We start from the raw sequence: 24,774 nt of genomic DNA on the forward strand, positions 1-24,774 counted from the left end.
TGAAGGGTTTTTTTCGAGATAGAGTCTCACAAACTTTTTGCCTGGGCTGGCTTTGAACTGTGATCCTCCTGATCTCTGCCTCCTTAGTAGTTAGGATTTTAGGCATGAGCCACCGTGCCAGGCTATCTTTGGTCATTTCTAACCTAACTCTGCTAGATCTTCATATTCACCAAGAACATCACTCTACACACAATCTCTGTTAACTCCCTCCCAGATGCTAGAATATCTATTTAGGGAACCAATCCACTCCATAGAACAGAGCTTCCAATGGGACATTCTGTCACACTGCAAATGTTCTACAACTGCTTTTGGGCCCAACAGCCACCTCCTCACGTGGCTGTTAAAGCCTTTGAAATATCTGAAACGTGACCGAGGAACTGAATTCTTAATTTTAGTTCACTTATATTTAAATAACCACCTGTGGTTTGGGGCAGGGCATCTCTAAAAAATTATTCTAGCTAACTGCTGTGCTGTATAAGTCCCTGGCATGCAGCAGGCACACCATAAATGTTAGCTCAGTGACACCAGGAGGTAAGGTAGGTCTTTATTTTTTATTATCCTCATTGTGACCCAGCAGGGAGAAGCAGGTTACTCAGAGAGAATATTCTTCTTGAGAAGGGTCTGGAAATGCTCACCTAAGTTGTTAAATCAAATTATTCAAAGGCCTGGTTTTTGATGAAATAAACTGATCTATAAATTCCAGAAAAGCAGTAACAATCTTTTGTTGTTGTTGTTGGAACTGGAGTTTGAACTCAGGGCCTACACCTTGAGCCACTCCACCAGCCCTGTTTCGTGAATGGTTTTTTCGAGATAGGGTCTTGCAAACTATCTGCATGGGGCTGGCTTTGAACGTCGATCCTCCTGATCTCTGCTGCCTCCTGAGTAGCTAGGATTACAGGTGTAAGCTGTCAGTACCCAGCCTTTTTTTTTTTCTGGTGGTACTGGAATTTGAACTCAGGGCTTCATGTTTGCCAAGCATTCTAGCACATGAGCCCACTCCCAGCAGATAGGGTCTCATGTTTTCACCTAGGGGCAACCAGACCTCTATTTTCCTAGATACAGCATCCCACAGAGCTGGAACCACAGGTATACACCAGCATGTTTGCTGAGATGGGGTCTCCCTAACTTTTTGCCCAGGCTGGCCTCAAACCTCGATCTCCCCCATCTCTGCTTCCTGAATAGCTAGGATTATAGGAGAGAGCCACTGCTCTCTGACCAAATGGTGATTAAAAAGTGGACCAAATACAGTGAACTAAAACCAAGGTTAAAAATGAAGCTACCATGAATATTGAGCATGAAGGCTTTAGCAATGTCTTGACTCACTTGGAGGTCAGAGGCTAACATCAGCAGTACCAAATTCCATGAGAAAAGTCATGAAAATGCTGCATCACACCTTGCTACCAACCCAAATGTGGTCCACGCGACCTCTGAGGTGCTTCGTCGGCTCTGCCCCAGGTCAAGTCATTGGCTGGCATCAGGACACACAGAATGAAAAATCAGTTGAATTCGAGAAGGTTAAATGTTCCTATGCTGTGACAGGGACACAATGTATTCAGACGCCCATAAAATATGTAAAGGAGGATTAATTAATAAACTTGTGGATTGAATAGAGGTCTCTGGGCACAGAGCAAGTACCTCGGTTAGAAGTTTGTATTTCAAATGAAGCATGCAGTTTGGGAACAGCCTTTTCCCGTAATTCAAATCCAAGCATGGCTTGAAAATGTCCATGTTAATTTACTGACCACGCCCCATAGGTTTGCAGTGCAAACGCACCAGCTGGTATCCCAGGAGGAGCTCTGTCATTGTCATTGACAACAGGGCCCCTTATCTCTGACATGAAGCACCTTTGGCTGGAAATCAGCACACCTGACTCAGTGACAGCGTTCACTTCCAGGAGCCTGCTCCCTGAGCATCTACCCCCAAGCAGCACACTAACTCTGGAGACCCCTGGATGAACCTCACTGTCCTAAGGCAACTGCAATGTATGCTGGGAAAAACTGGGGTCTGGGAATGAATAAAAATCTCATTGCTAGAAAATCTGCATCTGTCTCTGAGAAACGATGACAATAAGGAATTCACCTCAGTGATATTTATTACTCTCAAACGACTGCATGATCTACCAACACTCATGCATCCTTTTCTTTCTTTCTTTTTTTTGAGGCAGGGTCTTGTTATACAGCCCAGACTGGCCTTGAACTCTAGATCCTCCTGCCTCTGACTCCCAAGTGCTAGGGGATGAGCTTCCAGGGGAAAAAACTTCTGGTTAAGAGGAAAAGTCTCAAAGAAAAGCAAAGTAAGCTATCACATGAAAGGAAAAAGGAGTAACTTTCTGAAACACTGTAATGACTCCAAACAAGTCCTCCAGACTCTTGAAGACTGGGGTGACTGAGTGTTCCCAGCTCCCAAATCCTAAGGTAGATTTCTCCTTAGAAGTGTTTGGTTATACTTGGTGCCTCAGTGTCTACTCTTGTGATAACATTGAAGAGCATTCTTTAGGTTTGTTTTTAGGTTGAGAAAACGAATGGTCTCCTTAAATGAGATTGCAGTGGTCCTGTCCCATCTAAAAGCAAGTCAGAAAGCCTGCAGATGGATGGAGGGCGGGAAGCAGGCAGCTAATTTGGGGTGCGACTCTGACAAATCCTCATTTTAGATTCTCCCAATCTTAGAGGAAATAATACATTTCTGGAAAGTTCCATCACAGTGTCATTGCATTTTTCATGAATGAAAAGAGCATGCAAACGAACATGTGAGGATCCCTGTGACCCATACAGGTGACACGAACATGTTCTTTTTTCTCATTAGGAGCTGTTTCTACCATGCAGGAAACAGCTGGGACAGCTCTGCCAGACTCACTGCAGGGTGGAGGATGTGCTGAAAGTCAAGTGGTTCTCACATGAAGCTTAGATATGAGACCCAGCCAGGGCCTCATACCTGCTAGGCAAGCACCCTGCCACTGAGCCACAACCCAGCCCAAGAGTCTGGTTTTGATATGCATCCGAGGTTGTCTGCAGCAGGCATGGTCTGTGGGAGCTGAATCATGGGAAGGAGGAATCATGGGAGTCAGGGGGGGAGAGGCTGAAGAGGGCCTTGCATGCAGCTATAGCTCCGCTTGGACGACCAAAGCTCTTTCAAGACTGCCCAGTCGTAAATAAGAAAGCAGAATATTAAAGGCTGAAGGGGAGACAGATTTATGAAGGAGATACTTAACTGACTGGAAAATGTGGGGGGCAGCTTTCTATAGACTATTCCACACAGCTCAGTGCACAGGAAGGGGAGAGGAGGAGGCCCAGGGAAAGGCTGGCAGGACCACCAGGAGGACAGAGCCAGAAAACAGTTGTCTGGGGACAATGACAACAAAAAAGAAGGGGCACACATCTGTTCCCCCCATTAGTGTGAAACATGAAAGACATAAAGAGATGAATACATGTCATTTCAAGTTTTAAAATTGTATTAATTCAGCCCCATATGCATGATGTGACTACACTTAACACTACACAACTGTATGTTTAAAAATGGCTACAGTGACAAGTTTTATGTTATGTACATTTTGCCCACAATAAAAAGCTCACCATCTATCCATTGCTATAAACATAGATGCACAGATTATATATATATGTATGTATGTATGTATTTTTATTTATTTAAAATTAGAGGCTCTGGTGACAAATGCTTTAAGTCTAGTTAAAAGGAAACTCACAAAGCCCCATCACCTGGAATACGTTCAAGTTTGAATCTTTAAAGAAACAGGAGGTAATTTCTCAACAGCCAACAAAACAAAAACAAACAAACAAAACAAACCAAAACACACCCCATGTAAAAAACCACCCCCAAACCCAGGGATGGTGAGAATGTCGCAGCTCAGAAGCCAGCGTGGTTTCAGGGTGTGCTTTGGTCTTCTTTCGCTAGCCCCCACTGTACTTAAGAGAAGCGCCCCATGCAAGTAACAGGAAGGACCTTTGAACAGAAATAAACACTAGCCTGTCTTATGTCAAGGTCACACTGCAAAATGCTTGCAAGGTTAGAGGAAGCACATGGACAGAATTTTCAATCTTACCTCCTGACTTAAACAACATTCTGACTCTGAATTTCAGGACTTTTCAGTGCCATCCCTCTGTGCAAAAATACCTGCTTTTCATCTCACTGATGGCACCAGGAAGGCAAAAGGTCCAAGTCTTGGTTTAATTTGGTGATGCCTTTCTTCATAGTGCACAAGGAACCCAGGTTTCTAAATGGCTGATTTTAACCCACTTAAAGAACCCCATCCCTGCGGTTTGCTGTCACCTTGCATCACAAGAGAATTCTTGAAGGTGAACTCAGAAGGCCCCCTCTCTCTGAAGTGAGTGATGGAGAAGAGCCGACACTGATGGCAGTGTGTCCTGTGAGACACTTCACGAGGTCCCTGTGGTAGCTTGGCGAAGCTGATGTTATGTGTGACTGCACGCTACTGGATGGGGAGTGGAGGCTCAGACAGACTAGGTCGCTTGTCAAATTGATGCCCATAACGGGAGGCCTAGCCAGGGTTCAAGTTCAAGTCCGTGCAACCCCAAAGCTTTAGCCTTTTAATGATAATATGGTACAGTGTCCCCTTGTTATGGGACAAGCCTGTCTCTCCTTCTCACCTACAATGCAGAGGGCTGAGCTCACCCCCCACCTGCTTCCAGGCGGGACTCAGGGAGGTGGTCCTGAAACTGAACGGGAGAGGAACTTCTTACCTAGTCAGGTGTAACTACAGATGAGTGTATCGTGCTGGCACACAGTCTGTGTGCCAGCAGAGAGGGAGGCATGGAGCTGGTCAACAACAGAGATGTCATTGTAAAAAATAAAATCAGAACAGAAAAAGGCAAAGGGAAATTGCTTTAGGGGGAACTTTTAACAGCTTTTTAAAGGGCACTGTAATCACCCTAAAGGGGTGACAGGAAATGATCCACTGTGCTTCAAGTGGAGCTTATTCCTTGCTTTTGATTTATCATTCTTAATTAACTGCAGCCTCTGGCTCCTTAATCAAAAATTGCCTTTTCGAATGAACTACTATTCTGGGTAAAAAGAAATGCAGAATAGTCCTCCAGTGATGGAGCTCCTTAACTCAGCTTTCTATAAATTCAGCAGGGACGCCCAAGTTACAGGGCAAGCTCCTTTCTTGCTTTAAATGCAGGCTGCAAATAGGCAGAGTCTCTGCCCCTCCAGCTATCCTTCTTTCCACTGGGGTCAGAGACTATTCCTTCTTTCTGCACAAAAGCAATCCCTGGCAATATTTTGCATTCTCTCAAATGATTTCAGGTGTTCTTCTGTAACAGAAGACCAGGATGGGGATAGAGCAGGAAATAAGATGTCACCAATACATAGCCAGGCCCTGTCTCCAAAATGATCCTGTGCTGAATACAGGCAATGCTCCAGACCTGCAGCTTCCATGTCTTCCATTCAACCAACATTCAGAAAAAATACTGCCTCTGTGCAGACTTTCTCCCTAACTGTCATTCCCTAAACATCACAGGATAACAATGAGCAACATGGCAGTTACACTGTATTTGGTATCATAAGCAATCTAGTAGGATTTAAAATACAGGAGAAAATGTGCATAGGTTATGAGGTAAATACACCACCATTTCTATAAGGGATCTGAGCATCTGCAGGTCTTGGTATTCTGGGGGTCCTGGAACCAGTCCCACAGATACTAAGGGATGACTGCACATTATTGGCGAGTTGCCTGGCACTCCCATTTTTTCATGTTGAGCATAAAATAAATGTAGCCTTACTGTGGGCGTGGCAGAAGGGCCAATGCTACCCCAGTGGTGGGTGGCTGAGGTGACCTTCTTTTTTGTGCTGTGGTCCAGTAAGGCTGGCCAGTATGTCTACAACACCTGGCATAGTTCTGGCCATTTGACACAAAGCATGTCAAGATGATGGACTGGTTACTTAGCTTGATTTTATAATTTCATATCATATTTATTTATTTTTTACTTTTATCTACCATGAGTTTTATTTGCTGTCAAAGTGACATGAGATCATGTTAGCAGGGAAAGAAATCCCTAATACCACCACACTGGTTGTGACTCCTTAGTGTGTCCTAAGGTTCCTGCCACGCTTAGAAATTGAGACGTTACACTCTCGCCTTGTACGCTGTATCTATATGCAACTATAATTTGTTAATATATGAAATGTAAAAAAAGAACAGGAATTCAGAAAAAAATGAAAATGTCAGTGGAAGGCAAAAGGAAGAATTCCTTGTAGGGTTACTCTGTGTCTATGACACAGAGAAACCTTTGGAAATTCTGCCACTAATTTTCTTTTCCCTGCTACATTCCCCCTGAACCGAGCCTTGTTTTGTGAAGTCATCATTAAAAACTGCCATTGCCACCTGGGGTGGGCCAGTTCACGTCAGATGACAATGGTCCCAGGCACTCACAGCTGATTTGGGAGGTGCTTTCTTCAATTTTTGGTTTGTCTGCTTTTGTTTTTGTTACAAGGTCTTGCTATGTAGCCCAGGCTGGCTGTGAACTTGTGACCCTCCTTATCTCACCCTCTCCAGTGTTGGGATTATAGATATGTACTGCCGTGTCTGGCTTGGAATTACTTGACAATAGTTTGTGTAGAATGGCAGGATTACACCAGGCATTATAGACATGCTGGTGAACTTTCTCTAAACCATGGTACAAAAATACGGTGTCACTTCAGCCGTCTAACACTAGGGTAGCTTTGGGCCCTCAGCCAGGCCCCCTGCATGGCTTCATCTATTTTATGTCAACATCTGCCTGGGAATCCCCAATGAGAACATTCCGACCAGAATGTTTTCTTAATGCTGACCCCAAATCTCCTCTCCAAATCTGGACCACCTGTGAAAGTCAGAATTCATCCCACAGTCTGGCCACAGGGCAGACTTTCCTACGCTGCCATCCCATTCATTTCGTAAGTCCATCCTTCTAGGAACCTTCACTGAGGGCACATGACCTCCCTCACAGCAGGGATTCTATGCTTGCCCTGGCTCTGTCATCATTCTTTTAAGATGAGTCACTTGGTCACTGCTCTCCTCCTCAGACACGTTTTTGAACATGCCTGAGCTCGGAAGAACACAGCCAATGATGAGCTATCATTGTACCTCTTCACCCAGCTGTGTCTCCTTAGAGCTGTGGGACACTGGGCTGGTGACTGCATCTCCTTGTGCTTCAGCAACACCAGATCCTGCCCAGTAGGGACAACAGGACTGAAGAAGTGGACACCTGCTAAGTGCACATGTAGGTGGCACACCTCTGCTGTTGCTGATGTAACTCTAAATTTACAAACACTGTTACTAAGCCCTGTCTTTGCTTTTGCTTTGCTTACACTGTTGACTTCCATGAGCAGGACTGAGGAGTAATGTCACTATCTGTGACATCTGAGAGACAGACCAATAGAACATGTAAGGAAAGTAAGTCCTGGGAACTCAGACTTTGTCTTTAAGGGTCATTGTCTAATGTGTTAAAGAATATACGAGAAAACCATGTAACGGAAAGCAGGGTGGTGAGCAGACACTGTGCACATATGTTCACAGCAGTGTTATTTACAATGACCGTGAGGTGGAAGCAAGCCAGTGTCTGTCAACAAAATGGGGTACAGACATTCAAGGAAATATTCAGCCCTAAAAAGGAAGGAAATTCTGACACGTGTTACAACACTCATGAACCTTATGGCTTGTTAGGAACAAGCCATAGTCACAAAAGACTAATATTGTAAGATTCCACTTACATGAGGTAACAAAATGGTGGAAGTCAAAGACAGAAAGGAGAATGGTGTCTGCCAGGAACTGTGGGGAAGGGACCGGGGAACTGGTAAATGAGTCCCAAGTTTCGGTGTCATACACTGAAAAGAGTTCTGGAGATCGGTGCACGACCATGGAAATGGACTTAACACTGAACAGTGCACTCAAAAATGGCTAACACGATAATGTTATGGAATGTGTGTTCTACCACAATGAAAAAAATAAATAAATATATATACAAGATGCTCAAGAAAACCAGTGAGGAAAGAAGCATGGCCCATGGGGACAAGGAAAATTCCTCCCAAGATTTCCCAAGCTTTGCAAATGGCTCAGAAGCCTCCTCCCTGGACAACCAGTCCCTGCAGGTGTCAGCTGTTGACCCCTGGTGTCCAGAACACCACCTCCACATGGCCTGCTGTTTGGGGGTAGCAGAGAATGGTCTTCAAGAGCCCAGGTTTCAGAGCACTGGGTGGGTCTGCCCTGGACACAGGGACACTGTTGATGGCTTACAGTGTGTGTATTTGAGCGTCAGCTCCCTTCTCTGCAGGGCTGTCATGAGGACTACAAGGCATGATCCATGCAGATAAGCTCTCACACTGGCCTTGTGCAAGACACGACAGCCACCATCACCACTGTGCTCGCTCGTCACTTCTTACCTGAACGTCATACAGGAACTGGAAATGGCTGTTTTTATTCGCAGCTTCTCTCACAGCCTGGGCCAAGTCCACCGACCCTTTTCCCCCAAGTGACCAGTGATAGCAGGGAACAGCATCAAAGGCACCGGCCCGCCTGGCAAGCTCACACACCAAGTCAATCTCTGCGCGGGTGTCCGTCCTGGTGATGAAAGTGATTGTGGTTTTGCATCTGTGTTCACTTAGCCAAGTTTTCAAAGAAAGACTAACCATTTGTACAGAAACTCGCTCCCTAACACTGAATATATTTTAAACATCAAAAGTGGTCACACTGTTTTTAAATAAATCAGACTTAAAGAAAAGCGTAGAAAAAGAATCCTCTACAACACAGTTTAAATATTTCAAGTTGTTAAGGGTTTTTATGGAGAAAATTCCATATTTCCCTTTGATCAATCACAGTCTCTCAGACAAATGCTGGGTGGAATTAAAAAAAAAAAAAGCCAACAAAATGGTAATTCGTATATAAATTTCATTTCCCTAGTAACATTTTGAGAACACACTGGTTAAAATGAAACCAAACCAAACAAACAAATAGAAAGAGCTGAGTATTCTGTGACTTTTAGACAAAGCCAAGAAAGACCAAATACCCCCACGGCATAAATGTAGTCTATAGGGTGGCCCCGAGACAGGACCACACTTAAGAGATGGAACCTAACTCACTTGAAGACATTCAGGGCCACCACAACAGGAACCCCGAAGAGCTGAGCAATCTGAATTTGCTTCTGTAGGTTACAGCAACCGTCAGCCACCAGCTGGATGTTCTGGAAGGAAACCAGGCCCCAGTTAGTGCCTCCTCCAAACTAAACCAGTCTCACCATACTGGCAGGTTTGGCTGACGTCATTCCTTATTCTATTGCCATAGAAACTTTGAAAGAAGACCGTAAGTCACTTTCTGCCTGCGAGAAAGATGGTGTGATCCATTTTCAAAATGGGTCCAATGACATATTTGGTTCTGGAGGCTTTTAACTGTTTCTGCAGAGGAATGGCTGCCAGGAGATGTGTGCCTCCTCCTCAGCCTGCTGGACAAAGGCACAAGGCCGAGGCCCAGGGGTGGTGAGGAGCCCTGCCAAAATACTCCTGGCTTAAATCCCTGGTGCCACCCGTAGGAGCTAGAAGGAACTATTCCCAGTAAATCAGTGCATTTACAGAAGCTGTGTCACTTATAAGCCATATAGCCAACTGCACAGCTTCTGAAAGTCAGTTTTATCTATCCCAAATAAAGACACAGAAGCTGGGCATGTCTGATTCCAGCACTGGCATGACTGAGGCGGGAAGATCTTGAGTTCCATGCCAGCCTGGGTTACACAGTGAGCTTGAGGCCAGCCTGGGGCTGAAAAGTGAGGCCTTGTCTCAAAAAACCTGAGACCAAAACCAAACCAAAAACCACCAAACCAAACCAACCCAACCCAACCCCTCAACACAACAAACAACATCTCCAAAACAAAAAAACCCATGGGTACAACAATTTGTAATTTTCTTTTTGTCCCAGAGACCTTGGTCTCTTGATGGCATGAGGGCTGCCTGGGAATACAGACTAGGAGTCAAGCCTGCACCCATCTTTTCTTGATTTAGGAGTTGAAGTCTAGAGACGTAACTCACCAACAGAGTACTTGTCTAGCAGTTGTAAAGCTCCACATTCCCTCCCCAGCACCATGAAAAGAGGGAGCTGAGTGCTTTTACTCCTTTACCCCGCCCATTTCCTCTCAAGCATTTCTAAGAGGCTGCTTGTGGGAGGCACATTCACTGACTGTCACCTGGAAGCCAGCGATGAAGTAGACTTGAACAACTCTTCACATAAGCAGCTAAATAGTTCCCCTTACCTCCTCGGTATATTCTTTCTTTAGAGGGACACCAGCTGTTACCTAAAATAAGAAGAGACAAAAATTAAGAATAATCCCAGGAAAATGCTTTCATAAGTCATGGGTTTGGGGAAGGTAGCCCTATTTTTAACCAATAGCTGGTATTACTGACTAAACGTTAAGTCTTGTGGGAAACTTCTTAAAAAACGCTGCTGCCTGGGCCCCCTCAGACCGATGAAGTCAGGGTCTCTGGGACTGATGCTAGCTTGAGCCCATGTTGAGAGTTTTCATACAGTTGCCCATTATCCTAACGTAAAATGGAACTAAGAATGTTAATACATGATTTATACAGACCGACAGGGTCATTAGAAAGAAATTGCTATTTTTCTTTTTTGGCTTCGCTTCACACAATACCTTTTGGGGTTGGCAGAGCAGTTTAAAGATGAGCAAGCTGAGGATCCACAGTAAATGAGAGGCAAAACAGGGACCTGAACATGCCAGAGTTCTGAACGCCAATTTAGTTCCTGTCAACAATTCCCCATTGCTTTCCTGCAGCCAGCCTGCTGTGCTTTTTGTGAGACGCACTAGATTCACTTCAATTCACCTAGGATATGATGGTTTTCTTTCCTCTCATTGGAAGAGGTCATGGAAATATTAGAATTCCTTTGTGACAGATGGTTTTTGATAGGATGTAGGAACAGAATAAAGTATTTTCAGATGGGTTTTCCAGAAAGAGCATAGAGTAAAACCTCTCAACTGGAACAACTAAAATGCTGGAATGAAAATAAATTTAGGACCGGGGGTGTAGCTCAGTGGTAGAGCACTTGCTTAGCATGTGTAAAACCCTATGGTCCATCCCCAGCACTGCAAAAAAGAAAGAAAAGAGACAAAAAAGGGAAGAAAAGTGAAAGGAAAGAAATTAAACACCAATGAGCACACATGCTTGTACACAAAGTTCTGCAGAATCCAGTCAAAAAATTGAGCAAAATCCAAATAAAAATTTATATAAAAGCAAAAAGAATAGTATATAAGCAAACTTCAAAAAAAGTAGAGAAACAAGCCAAAAGTTGGTTCTTTAAAACTCTGATAAGACTTCCAAAAAGAAGAGGAATGAAAAAGATTAAAACTTCATATGCTTAGACAGAATTACCAGGTTATCATGACCGACTTTACCAATACTTTTGAAAACATAAAATAAGAGAAATCTGCAGAGGGGTGACTTTTATTAAAACCCACTAAAGAAGAAATAAAAAATCTATCACAGTCTTATCTTCATTAAAAGATTAAATTGATAGTTTAAAAAAACCTACCCTCCCCCCCAAGGGCAACAAGGCTAGGTGGCTTTACAGCTGAATTCTACTAACTTTGTCTTTATTTTTTTCTGGGGCTGGGGGTTGAACTCAGGGCCTCACACTTGCTAGGCAGGTGCTCTACCACTTGAGTCCTCTACTCAACTTTGAATAAACAAATTACTCTAATGTTACACAAACACATAGCCTAGAAACCCCAGTCCCCCACAGAATCCTCTGTTTGTGTGGCTAACATCTGACTCATGCAGATACCAAAATACAACTCAAAACATTAGCAAACCAACTAGCAAAATCCAGTTATTCATAAAAAGATAATATATGTCCAAGTTGGATTTGTTTAAATGTAAGGTTTATTTAATATTTGGAATAATATTTTAAGTAATAGTTTACAAGAGAAAAACCAAATCATCAATGTCTCAAAAGATGAAAAGAACTCTCCATCTATTTATATAATAGTTTGGCAAACTAAGAATAAAAGGTAATGTCAAACTTACTAAGGATCAACAGCAAGGCTGCGTGTCATGGTACATGTCTGTAATCCCAGCTACTTGGAATTTGGAGATTGAGAGGAGAACAGTTTGAAGCCAACCTGTGAAAAACAGGGAGACCTCCATCTCAACTAACAAGCCAGCGTAGTGGTGCACACCTGTGGTCCCAGCTACTGGGAGGCATGGGGTAGGAGGATGGCCATCTAAAAGGCCAGTTCCCAGGCAAAAATGTGAGACCCTACCTAAAAAATAACTGTAGCAAAAAAGTGCTGGGGGCATGGCTTGAGCAGTAGAGTGCCTGCCTAGCAAGCATGAGGCCCTGAGTTCAAACCCTAGTACTGCCAAAAAAGGGGAGAAAGGTGTAAAATTCCATACATTAAATAAAAATCCCAAGAAAGATTCTTTATAGAACTTGAGCTAATTCTAAAATATGTACGGGTTTTGAGTATAGCTCAGTGGTAGAGTGCTTGTCTGGTATATGTGAGGCCCTGGGTTTGATCCCCAGCACCAATAAATAAATAAATGAAATAAAAATAAACAAAACAGATGGAAATGAAAAGAACCAACTGTAGGCCAGGTGCACATGAAGAAACAGAACCAAGTGAGCGTGTCTGTCTGGTGTCCACATGGCACGGGCACAATTACATGTAAACAGGCCAGAGCAGCTGCAGGGAGATCCCAGGAAGACACCTGCACAGGGATGAGAAGCCTTCTCCCGGGGACAAAGCCAGGACACCTAACTACATAGAGCGAGCCACTGGCTTCTCAGCTGAGAAAACTAAAAGCAGACTACCTGCTCCACATGCCGAAAGAGTAACAATGGATGTGGTGGGGCAGCAGGGTGCCCAGACACCTGGTCAAACATTATTCTGGCTGTTTCTGCAAGGGTGTGTTTCTACTGAGATTAACATGTTAACCAGGGGGCTTGGAGTGCAACAGGACTTTATGTCCTCTATAACGTGGGTCAGTCTCAACCAATCGGTTGAAGACGTGATTACAACAACAAGACTGGCCTCCTCCAGCCAAGCAAAGGACAATCTCCCAGCAGACATTCTTCAGACTGGAGCTGCATCAACAGCTCTGCTGGGACTCCATCGTGCTGGGCAGATTATGGACTCGGGGTTCATAATTGTGTGACCCAGTTCCTCATAATAAATCTCTCTCTTCTACACACACACACACATGCACTCTCTCTCTCTCTCTCTCTCTCTCTCTCTCTCTCTCTCACACACACACACACACACACACACACACCCCACTGGCTCTATTTTTCTGAGAACTCTGATTAATTTAATGGATTTAAAGAACTAATTGAGGATATCAGATTTTGTATGGCCCTCCCAAATGATGACTTTGGAAGACAGGGATGCAACGACTGCTGATAAAATGGGCACATTCAAGGGTCACAGGATTTTTCCACTGTACGAAAAGTAAGCCCAATAAAAATAAAAGAGTCATTATTTATATAATGGTATCAAAATGAAACAGAAATTGTAACAGGTCAAAAACATTAATGCAAAGTTAATCCAAGTAAGAAGGAAAGACACTGAGGTGGCAGAATGGAATACAGGATTAGAAGATGAAAGCTCATTGTTACTCACTTACTAAAAACATTTCCTGGACACCGCTATGGCAGGCAGTAGGGGTACAGCACTACTAACACATGGGCCCTAATGTCAAGAACTCTGAATTTGAGTAGGACACACAAATTAGACAATCATAAAACAGTATGAGGCAGAAGGTGCTGCTGGAGCCGGGAGAGGGATGCTTAGCTCCGATGGCCTGACCAATCCTCCCTTTTATTAAACTGTCCACCCGTGCTACAGTTTGGGTCCAAAGTGTCCCCCAAAGGCTGACATGGCGCAGGCTTACCTCACAGAGCGGTGCTACTGGAGGCGGTAGAGCCTTGACAAGGAGACTAACTGGAGGTCTTTACGTCATTGGTGGCGTGCCCTCCAAGGGGATGTGACCCATGCTCCCTCTTCCTCTCTCTTTCATATCCCAGACATAAGCAAGGTGAGGAAGTCTGCTCTAGCACAGGCTCCTGCCATGATGTACTGCCTCGCCACAGGCACAAAACCAAGGCCACCTGACCACCCCCCAAACTGTGAGTCAAAATAAATATTTACTCTGTATGAGGTCTTATGGCAGGCCATTTGTCACGGTAGCAGAAAGCTAACACAACCTGTATCTGTCCCTACTAACCCTGATACAATCGTCACTGCCATAGAACCATGACAAGAGGTGGAAAGAAAACATCACCACTGAAACAGAGCGAAGGGACAAATGGCATTTGACAGTTTATCACACATATCAATATTACAATAAGAAAACTTCAGTTTCTTTATGCCAAAATGATCAACCGATATAAAATTTCTTTTTTCCTCCACTTGGAAACTCTTAAATTGGGGGAAAAAACCCAAATCCTATACTTTTCTGGCTATAAACTGTATACATAGCAGTAAATGTCAAAAGTCTTTTAAAAAGTTAAAATTGTGTTCTCTAAGCAGAGCTCACTAGACGCAATCCAAAGCTGTAAGAGTCACGAGACGAAGTCATAATAAGCAGCCACAGAAAGAAAGTGGTTTTCAGTGAAATCTGATGTGTTGTAACATCGGGGAACCAAAAAACTGTACAAACACTGAACAACCCTCAGCCATCAAAGAGCTCTTCGTGCAGGAACCACAGCCTCTATTGCCCATTGCCATGTGCTGGCCTGAGCATCAGGGATGAGTCTGAAGACCAGAGGGGCTCCGTGATGCTCCCTTCCAAAAGACCATTTAGAAGTCATGTTATGTGTGAGTTAACTGAACCCCAAGTGCCCTGTGGTGGTGATCTGTGAAAAAAGGTTTCAAAGAGGAAATATTCTATGAATATAGAATTTTTAAACCTGTTGAAACCATAAGTATGGGACTAAGGTAGAAAGAAGAAAAGTAGAGGGGATGAACCAGTTTGGCCTATAATCCATATATACATGGAAGTGCCACCAGGAAACTCCCTGTGTAGCTATCTTAAACAAGCAAAAATGTCATTTCCTTTTCTTCTGCAAAATTGGAGAACAGGAGGACGGAACAGGTCCCACGGGGAGGGGTTGGGGGAGGTGGTACCAGTGGGAGGGGGAGGAGGTGGGGAAAGGGTGTGGGAGGGTGAATATGGTACAAGTACTGTGTACACATGTATATAAACAGAAAAAATGAGACTTGTTGAGACTGTTCCAGCAATGGGGTAGGGCAGCATAAAGGAGAATGATGGAGGCTATGAATTAAAGTGTGATATAGTTGATATGTTGTAAGAACTTTTGTAAATGCCACAATGTTCCCCCACCCAACACAACAATAAAAAAGAGAAAAAAAAAGGAAGACATTCTAGAGAACCTGAGGCAAGAAGTAGGCATGAATGTTTCAAACGCTGAACTGTTTTATCTTAACACATATATATCACGTTGTATATCACACACGCACACACACGCATTATTGGGAAGGAAGTGTGGGACTCACACTTGGCCCGCCTCCATGCATTTTCAGAGCTCGCACCGTGGCTACCAGCACGACCGCATTGGGCACCAGGCCAGAAGCTCTGCATTTGATGTTGAAGAATTTCTCCATCCCAATATCAGCCCCAAAGCCAGCTTCAGTCACTGTGGGGAAGCAAGGTGGAAATAGGTTATCATTTTCTAAGAACACAGTAGGTTTGGGCAATCATTACCATTAGTTAATAATGATTCTGGCTGGAAGGAGAGCCCAAATTCCTCTCCACGTCTAGGATACACTGCAGCCTGTGCCTATGCAAGGGGGAACTAACTTCCTCCAGGTTGTGGAAGATGCTGTATTTTGTGACACACCACCAGGCCTAAAGGATTCATTGCCAAAGTCATGAATTTTTTCCCCCAGCACTGTAACTCAAAACAAAGCTTTTCTTAACACAGATGAGATTTGCAACTTTGTAATCAGGCTCTAAATTGTATCAAAGGGCAACGAAAGCACAATAATGATCCTACAGCCTTTCTTACTCTTCATAATATTTAGAATATGGTATTGTATTATTTATTTTAGTGTCACTGTTTCTGTTGAAGGACAAGATTCAAGTTAGTTGAGTGGCTTAAGGATGTTGATTGTGAGTCCTGAGCAAGAAAGCACCTCTATTCCAGAATCACAGATACTCATTTCTCTGCATGTCCCTCCTCCCGCCGTGATAGAAATCGCTGTGGCATGAAGGGAGGTGGCAAACAGAATACTGACATTGTCTTCTGAGACCGTGCTAGACACCTGCCAGTACATCTTCAAACCCAAGGGAGTGCTCCAGGGCCTTGCTACCCATGCACCTGGTAGTTTGTGAGAAAGCTAGGATGGTTGAATCAGAATCTGCATTTTAACAACAACCCCAGGTGTAACAACTGTCCATTACAATTTGGAAAGCACTCTTCTCTAGGAAGAGAGCACTACTGATATAAAAGGTATTTTATATACCTTTTTTATATGTAGGTATTTTATTATACCTATATTTATGAAATATGTACCAATTCCATGTGCATATGCAAAGTGAGCAGCCAAGGCCAGAACTCTGGTACAGACAGGAACTGGTGGCAAAAAATTTTCCAGTTTATAAATAAATAAAAAACATTTGGGAACTGGGGATGCAGCTCAGTGGAGAAGGCTTGCTGAGCCCTGTGTTTACTCTAGCACCACTGCGCACCCACACAAAGAAAAGGAACAAATGAAGGTATTTATCCCTACCATTCACAGGATTTTAACAAAATTAAGAAATTGAAGGGAAAGAAACATAAAATTTCCCATGTACTTTCAAACTAACTCCATCTAATTCTTTTTTCCTTTTAGTACTTTATATGCCTGTGTAAGTTTTTCAGAATAAGTAGAATTCTGTAACCTCTGCCTGTAAAATCATTTTTTTCCTTACTGTGCTACAAATTTTATGATTACACGTCAACTTATCATTTTGCTGAGCTGACGTAGCAAAATTTACAAAATTGCTCTCCCTGTTCAAGAACATTTGGCTGATTTCCAACACAAATAATGCTACAATGAAAATATCAGTGCATGTGAGCTTTAGTTTCTTTCAAATTATATTTGGGGATAAATTCCCAAAGGTGAGGTTATGGAACTAGAGGTTATAAAACATTTTATGACCTCTGATAGGCTTTTGACAAATTACAATAGATTCTCTGAAAATATTCAATTTGGAATAAATATAGCTGCAAGCTATTTTATCCTTTGTTATATTTTCTTTGAACAAACATGGCAGGACAATTTAAAGAAGGACATTCCTTTTTACATTGTATTTTGGAAAATTCTCGTGACTCAGTTAGCAATGGTCAAAACTAGAGATAGCTGAGTGCATGACAGTCCTTGCCATGGAGGAGCAACTGCGTGTTTCATCACACTGATATTGGCGGGCCTGAGAACAGGAGTCATTCAGCTGACTTCTGTCACCAGTCATTATGGAGGGGCTCCCATGCAGGAAAGATGAATGGCTGGCAACTTTGGAATTGCGTAAGACCATCCTGTAGGGATGGGATGCTGAATCCCTCCCCAGCTGTGCTATCCTGGTGAGTTATTTAAGCCACCTGAGCCTCCTTGTTGGGACAATTACCTGAGACACACAGCAATGGTGGGTGGGCATTGCTGCTAATAAAAGTACAGTTCTCCCATGGCCAGAAATCAGACGCAGTTCTTAAGCATCTGCTGAATTCTGCAATGTCCAGGGGTTTTCCTCAGTGGTAGGGACTCAGTCTTAGGGGCCCTATGTTCAAGCACTTCCAGGAAGGAGGTGACAGACTTCCTCTATTCCCGAGAGAACTGCGGGGCAGCACAGGGGTTGGGAGTGGAGGGAAATGCCTGGGAGTTTGGGGGAAAAGTGACAGGGGCAGACAGGATTTTTCCAGGTAAGGAAGTAAGGAGTTAGGTGTGGGGGAAAGAGGGTAGAGGAGAGGGGCAGAGGAAAGAAGGGATTCAAGAAAAGGTTAGTGCAAGAGCAGAAATGGGCTTGTCAGGGAGAGGGAAAAGGAGAGAGGAGGGGAAAGCGTTCACTGTGACTGCAGAAGCCACTACTTCCATCAGCAGGGTGTGCTCTCTGGCCATCAGCGCTGAGAAGGGTTCAAGGAGAAGTCTGAATGAAGCATCTTTTTCAGTGACTCAGTATTGGGAACAGTCATGTAATGTCACCCTACAGTTGGAGGTATGAGGCTGTGTGCATTTTATATATGGGGGTCAACCGAGTGCTTCTGGTTTCTTTCCAAAGAGATGCGTGTTTACATGAGGAGGTACTGTTAGACGTGGAGTCCCTGGGAAGGGGGACCTTATCCAAGAGATTAACATAGCAAGACACATGGAAGGCATTGAATGAATGCGCAAATATTTCCAAACCAAGAGAGGGAGTTGCACGATAGCGACTTCTGGAACACTTCTCACAAATGTGTGTGAACAACACCTTTCATTCATAGTCATTCGATCGCCTTGAAAAGTTGAAAGCTCAAATTGCCTTCAAAAAGCTAGCTCTCCTCTTCCTCAACTCTCGCATGTGGTCACCATGTCCTTCACAGGCTCCCTATTATCTAATGGGGATAAATCCCCAAGGAACTTCCCATAAAAGCCAAGGCCACCCTCATGTAGCATGAGGACCATACACCCCTACCTTTTCCCTCCACACTTACACTTCGGTAACACTGAGCTTCCTGTGGGGCCCCCCACCATGTCACTTACCATCTTCACTCTTTTCTTTCATCTAGAACATTCCTCCCTCCCATCTCTGGTTCTTTAAACCCACTGTCCAAGCCTCAGCTTGATGGGCATTTTCTGGAAGCTTGTCCTGACACCCAGGGAGGCTAGCTACCCTTCCTGCCCTTCTTGCCCTCCTTCTCCCTGTACCTCTCCTAGCCCTCAGGTTTGGTCTCTGTCAGTGCCTGCTGCACGCTAATCAGACTGTTCTCTCTCTCACCTCTAGGGCAGGGACCCTGCCTTACTTTCCAGCACCTAACACTGTCCCTGGCATGAATTACCAGAGCAGGATTCAGGAGCCAGTGATGATGTACAGGTAATGATTCAATGCAGACAGATGCATAAAGCAGAATTTAAAGTAAGGTTAGTCCTCCCTATTATACTCCTCTTTTGTCTTAGGATACTCAAATAGTTTTAACAAAAGGTACAAATGCCATCTCAGATGTCGCCTAAGCTATTTAAGCTAAATTTCATATTTTTGAGAGGCAAATTGAAACGAAATGAAAAAAGTGGTAATAAAGAGGACTTCAGTTAGGAGAAGGAAAACCGGATGCAGTTGTAAAGGTCCAGGACCTCTGGCTTCAAATGCAAAGGAAACACGGAGGCAAATAACGTGCAAAAACCAGATGAAAGTGCCAAGTTCTCCTGCTTTGAAAACTGTTCTGAAATAGTGCGTGTAATCACTTTCATGTTGTTTTCAAATATCAGGCTGCCAAGGAAAACAGAGAGAGCATGAAACAGCAGGCTGGGGTGTAATCAGAATTTATAAGAGTTAAGACCCACTCTGATAAAGCATCATCGTAATCACGAGCGTGTAATCCGAGCTCCTGGAGTGCTGTGCCTCTGTGCCTTAGCACCTCCAGGGTCCTACCTTGTGAGAGGGGACAAGTCACTCCTATTGGCAGGCTCCAGGTCCTATGGACTTCCTGGGAATTTCCAACATATTTGAGCTGAAATAAGCAATGTATTCCCTTATCATACTTGCTTCCCTTAATCAATTTTAAGAGATTAGGCTAAAGAATTATTTAATATGGACTTGTCCTTGAGTCATGAAGCAAATCCAGTTACTATGATTTAGCTTTCCTGAAGAGTAGGTGATATACTTCTGAAAGCTGCATATTTAACCAGGATGTAAGACAATGTTTGCACAAGCCACATGAGTCTTTGTCTTGGCAATTTCTTTTCTTTTGTTCGGCTATTCAGCTTTCACCATGAATGAGAACAGGAAATGCTGATGAATGCTCTCATGTAAGCACAGAAGTTATTAGTGACTGCAGCATGGCTTGATTCAAGCGTCAAAACGCATCACAGTCTCAGAAAGAAGGGTCAGTGGGTCAGAGCTGGAAGACTAACATTTGGACAAATACGGTTAGTGACCGTCACAGGAAACAAGTCTGGGTGCAGAGGGAGGGTGAAAACCAGGCAGCTGGCTGTCCATGATGACCTGCCATGGCAACCAAAATTCTTGTGTAAAAATTTAGCAACAGTGATAACAAAAACACTCAAAAAAACTCCAAAAAAACAAAAAACAAAACACTACTGGCAGGCCTGCGTGGCACCCATGGAGTTCTTCTAGGAGGGAGTTGGTTTTATACAACAGATTACTATATTGGTTTCCTAATTTGCTGTACACAAGAAAACTGCAGTGACAATTAAGACTCAGAAAATATAAATGCATGGAATTCTGGAACGATGAAGAAGCTTAAGAGACAACGTATTCAAACTTCCTCCTAGCTCCTCAATTACCTTCTTGAGATAAGGACAAGGAGTCCACTGTGGTGTCCCCTCTGCTGCTCAGCCCAGAGCTCTCACTATGTCCTCACATGCTCTGTCACCTGGAATTCCATCCCAAAGCACTTTTTGTTAGACGTGGATATCACAGAACTTAGGAAAAACCTTCATTTCCTTTCATTTGATGAACCACTTCTTCCCTGGCCTGACATTTCAGAATCACCTGCAGGCCAGTATCTTCATTTAGTGAAGGATAGGAGATGTCAACACGTGTTTAATGTGACAAAGTGACAAGTGACTGGAAAAGGAACATGGCTCTTGCCTTTCCTTTTCACCTTTTCTTCTTTGAATTTCCTTTGATACTTTAACGTTTTTGTTTTCTTATATGCAGGTACATTTGAATCCCACTCATTTCGTATTTATGCCTGGATGTTCTCGTGCCTTACTCAGCACACTACTGAATCCACTTCTATGGAATCACAGCTATAAACAGTGTTCTCAACCAGAGGTGATTTCCTCACCTCTCCTCCTGCCTCACATTTCGGGATGTCACTGGGCATCCTGTACGGATGCTGCTAACTGTCCTATCATGCACAAGTCAACCACCAGCCCCTTCCTAAAAGCAAACACCATTCTCCCCCACTTGTCAACAGCAATGAGGCTCGGGCACCTGATGTGGATCAAAGGAGCCCTGTACTCTCTAGACACTCCTTCTGTGAATATTATGAATGCATTAGAGGCTGGACTACAAAACTGTCCACACTTTCATGTAGTCACTGCAACCTCATGCTATGAGATCCGAGAATATGAATTATCCTGGTAAAAATTCCACCCAGCACAGTTTTGATGGGCTGCACCGACAGTGGGTCCTAATGCCAAAAGCCACTGTGTCTGTGGCACAAGGAAACATAACCTCTGAAAGCTGTCAAAAAACACAGGGCAGGGGATAGGGAAGAGAGAGCAATAGAGGGGGTTAATCTGAACCACCTACAATATATGCAGGTGTGAAACACCATGGTGTAATCTCTGTGGACAGTTAATATACTCGAATAAAAATGCATATAAAAAACAGTGAGTTCAGTACCACTTGGTAGTTTCAGGTCATGAAAAGTAGTGACCAGGTATCTGAATTAATCCCTTAAGGAAGAAGGGAGAGGTCGGGGAAACCCCACAGTACGGGACAGCACAGGCATGCAGTTGCCATCCTTACTGCTAAGAAGGTTTATGATGGGGACAGGGAAGGCTAGTCTGAGAAACTGAGGCCTACAGAGGAGCCAAAGGTGACATTTATTAAGTATTTTCTACGTGGCAGGCAAATTACTAGAACATTGTCTCATTTCACTCTTCAATACTTGGGAGGTATCTTTCTCCCTTGAGTACTGTTTATGATGCTAAAAAGTTTAATTGTTCCCAAAGTCACAGGGTGATTAAGCTGGACTGAAACCCAGGTCCACATGCCTGCAGTCTCTGCTGACGTCCTCATTCCAGCGATCATGTCAACATGCCAGTATATCCTGCAGCATTTGTCTATACAACTGCTTGGTTGATTTGGCATTCAGTGAAAATCTTAGCACCCTGAATTTCATAGTATTCCAGTCTATTAAAAGTAGCTCTCCATTATTTTGCTGAGCTGACAGGTAAGGGTGTACAGACTTGCACTATGGCCTTGCTGTGAGAACAGAAAGGATGTATATCTCGAATCTTCTCCTAGTGGTTGGTCTATGTGTCAACACAGATGAATCCTGGGTAGTGGCAGAGAGAATTCTGGTGAACAAAGGAAGACCTCAGAGAGAGCAAACTCCAGGGACAGGTCCACTTGCACTGTTTCCCAACACCATGCAGAGACAGGCCACATAGGCAGAGGTGCTGTGGTGTGGCTTCCTGAGAACCGAGTGGTCTCATGGGGCCTAGGAGGTATTTCACACTCTTCCTACTGAGCCATCTGACCCCAACACTTGCCTTTCTGATGAGTGACTCCAACCCCCTGGCATGGACCCTTCAAAAGGACTTCTTGTAAATTGGTGGTGGGGGGGGAATAAAACTGTAGCTTTCATTCAGTCGGCACTTTACTTTCTCATCATAAATCTGAAATAAAATAATCCTTGTACAGAAGAAGCAAGGTGTGTGCGGTTAGGCTTCCTCTGGAACCACTGGGGCTGTAATCCCTGAAAGGTCCTAAAGAAAATGGGAACTAGTCTTGCCACAGTCCCTTTCTGTCCTATATAAACACATCCATTCAGCTGTAGCTAGACTCAGGAAGAGCTGAGTTCAAAGTCACAGAAGCGCATGAATTCTGAACTTGAGCTTGAGGTGGGCTAGTCTTTGAGGATTGTAATTATGTTTTTAGTGACCAGAAGGAGACTAAGTAAATCAGGATGAGTCATTAAATTAACCACTAGGGAAGCTCAGCATTATTGGTACAGCTTAAAAACCAAAATAACATATTGAACTGGATGTTAACTTCGAGGCTCTATCCCATCTGAAGTCTGTGAAATTTTACTAAAAACTAAATCCGTTCTTCTCTCTAGGTTTTGTCTATTTAATCGATATGCTCTTTGGTTTTATTAAATGTAACAGGGTCAGGTTTCCATAGAGACCCAACAGAAGAAGCCACATAGCACGGGTCCTTCTTCACTCTTACCAGTTGTGCTGGCCATTTCTACACACAGCAGAGGAAGGTCAGCAGGGTGTAGAGAGCATGAGAAGCTATTGGGGTGGATTTAAGAAAAGGAAAAGAGAATGTAGCAAAGTGTAAAGAGGACATAGGCCCTCTCAGACACACTTGTGGTGGCACAGTAATAAAAGGTTTGAAAGTACCAATGATGTCACTTGATGTGTTTTGGTAGAAGGACTCAGAATTTCCTCCCTCAGAGAGTCAATTAGTTACTAATTATCTTGTTTTGTAAAATCATTTGACCAAAGGGAAATTTAATTTTAGAAAAAAATGTTCAAATGAAAATCAAATTATACACGTTATTTTTACCTCCCATATGAAATTCTAACGAATTAAATTCAAGAGCCATTATCCAGATGCTTCCGATTATCTTGTAGGGAGCAGGAGATTTTGTACAATGCCTTGACTATAACCAGGGCCTTCACTCCTCAATTTTTAGTCAACAAAGCTGTCCCCAAGTTGTGGCTCAAGGAATTTTGGATGGCTGCACAAGGTGGAGCTCTTCTCTTGCAGCTGCTGAGAAGTGACCCTTAAGAAGTGAACTTGAGACAGAAATGAATTCTGCCAGGCTTGGCTACTAAGACACACTAAGCTAATATAATGGAAAGATGAAATAGATCCCAGGAAGAAAAAATTATAAACGTCAAGAGCAAAATACATTTGTCTTAAAGGAGCGAACAGTAACAAAAAAAGGGCAGTAACTTTTTCTAGGACCATTAATGTAATCCATCAAGAGAAACTCTGAAAACTAAATGGAAACAAAGCAAATATATCAGCATTACTGATTCTATAATTTTTTACAGAAGAAATGAGGACAGAGGGTTAAATGTCAAAGTTGCAAGATTGCCTATACACAGACTCAAACAAGTAGGTAGAGTGTAGACTCTTGACCCATTCATGAGTCATTTAATCAACGTACTAAGCTGCAACTGGCATTAAAAAAAGAAAAACATGCCAGGTGTGGTGGTGCACACCTGTGATCCCAGCACAAGGACAGGAAACACTGGGATCTTATGTTGTTCTGTAAGATTTGGGTGTGGTTCTTGCACACACGCAGTTGTGATATGTCAGGCAACTGTGGATTTCAGGCAAGCACTGAGAGTCTGGCCCAGGTTTCGCCCCCAGTGATCTTTTCTAGCGAGGGAAGAAGTGGGGGGAGGAATGTGGCATGTGTGGTCCTGTCAGCTTGTCACAATGGATACCTGTAACGACTATTCACTACCGCCCCGTTCTGCCCGGCATTGGTACCCATGGTACAGGCAGCTCATTCCAGCACTCACAGTCACTAAATTCACACTGAGGGTCACAAAGCATGTCACACTCTGAAGGACGAAGGAAAACACCTTCCGCTTCTAAGGGCTGATGCCATGCTATTCTCACTAATGCTCTCACAAACCCCCATATTGCAAAAAAAAAAAAAATCAGAGAACAGTCTTGGAAAGAATGAGGGATGAACATATTTTTTCCCTTTGTATGTTTTCCAAAGAAATTATGCTTATAAAACTAATATATTAATAGGAATATAGTATTACTGGAAAATGTAAACAAGTCAGACATCTTCAGCCATTTTCACTGTCATCTATTTTTTGAGTTCTTTCTATTTTTGGTGGTTCTGGG

At 43.5% G+C, this 24,774-nt stretch overlaps 1 protein-coding gene across 1 annotated transcript in view; it reads right to left on the reverse strand.

The window, feature by feature from the left end:
* The window catches only part of Mthfd1l (methylenetetrahydrofolate dehydrogenase (NADP+ dependent) 1 like), a 186,417-nt gene that overhangs the window by 54,576 nt on the left and 107,067 nt on the right, over positions 1–24,774 (reverse strand). Inside the window, exons 21-24 of the mRNA XM_074072325.1 lie at positions 15,519–15,658; positions 10,245–10,286; positions 9,085–9,185; positions 8,389–8,566 (exon numbers count right to left, since the gene is read on the reverse strand). Coding sequence (XP_073928426.1) covers positions 8,389–8,566; positions 9,085–9,185; positions 10,245–10,286; positions 15,519–15,658 — 461 coding nt within the window. The remainder of the gene's footprint in view (positions 1–8,388; positions 8,567–9,084; positions 9,186–10,244; positions 10,287–15,518; positions 15,659–24,774) is intronic.

The sequence above is a fragment of the Castor canadensis genome, chromosome 1, assembly GCF_047511655.1.
Source record: "Castor canadensis chromosome 1, mCasCan1.hap1v2, whole genome shotgun sequence".
Taxonomy (NCBI): Eukaryota; Metazoa; Chordata; class Mammalia; order Rodentia; family Castoridae; genus Castor; species Castor canadensis.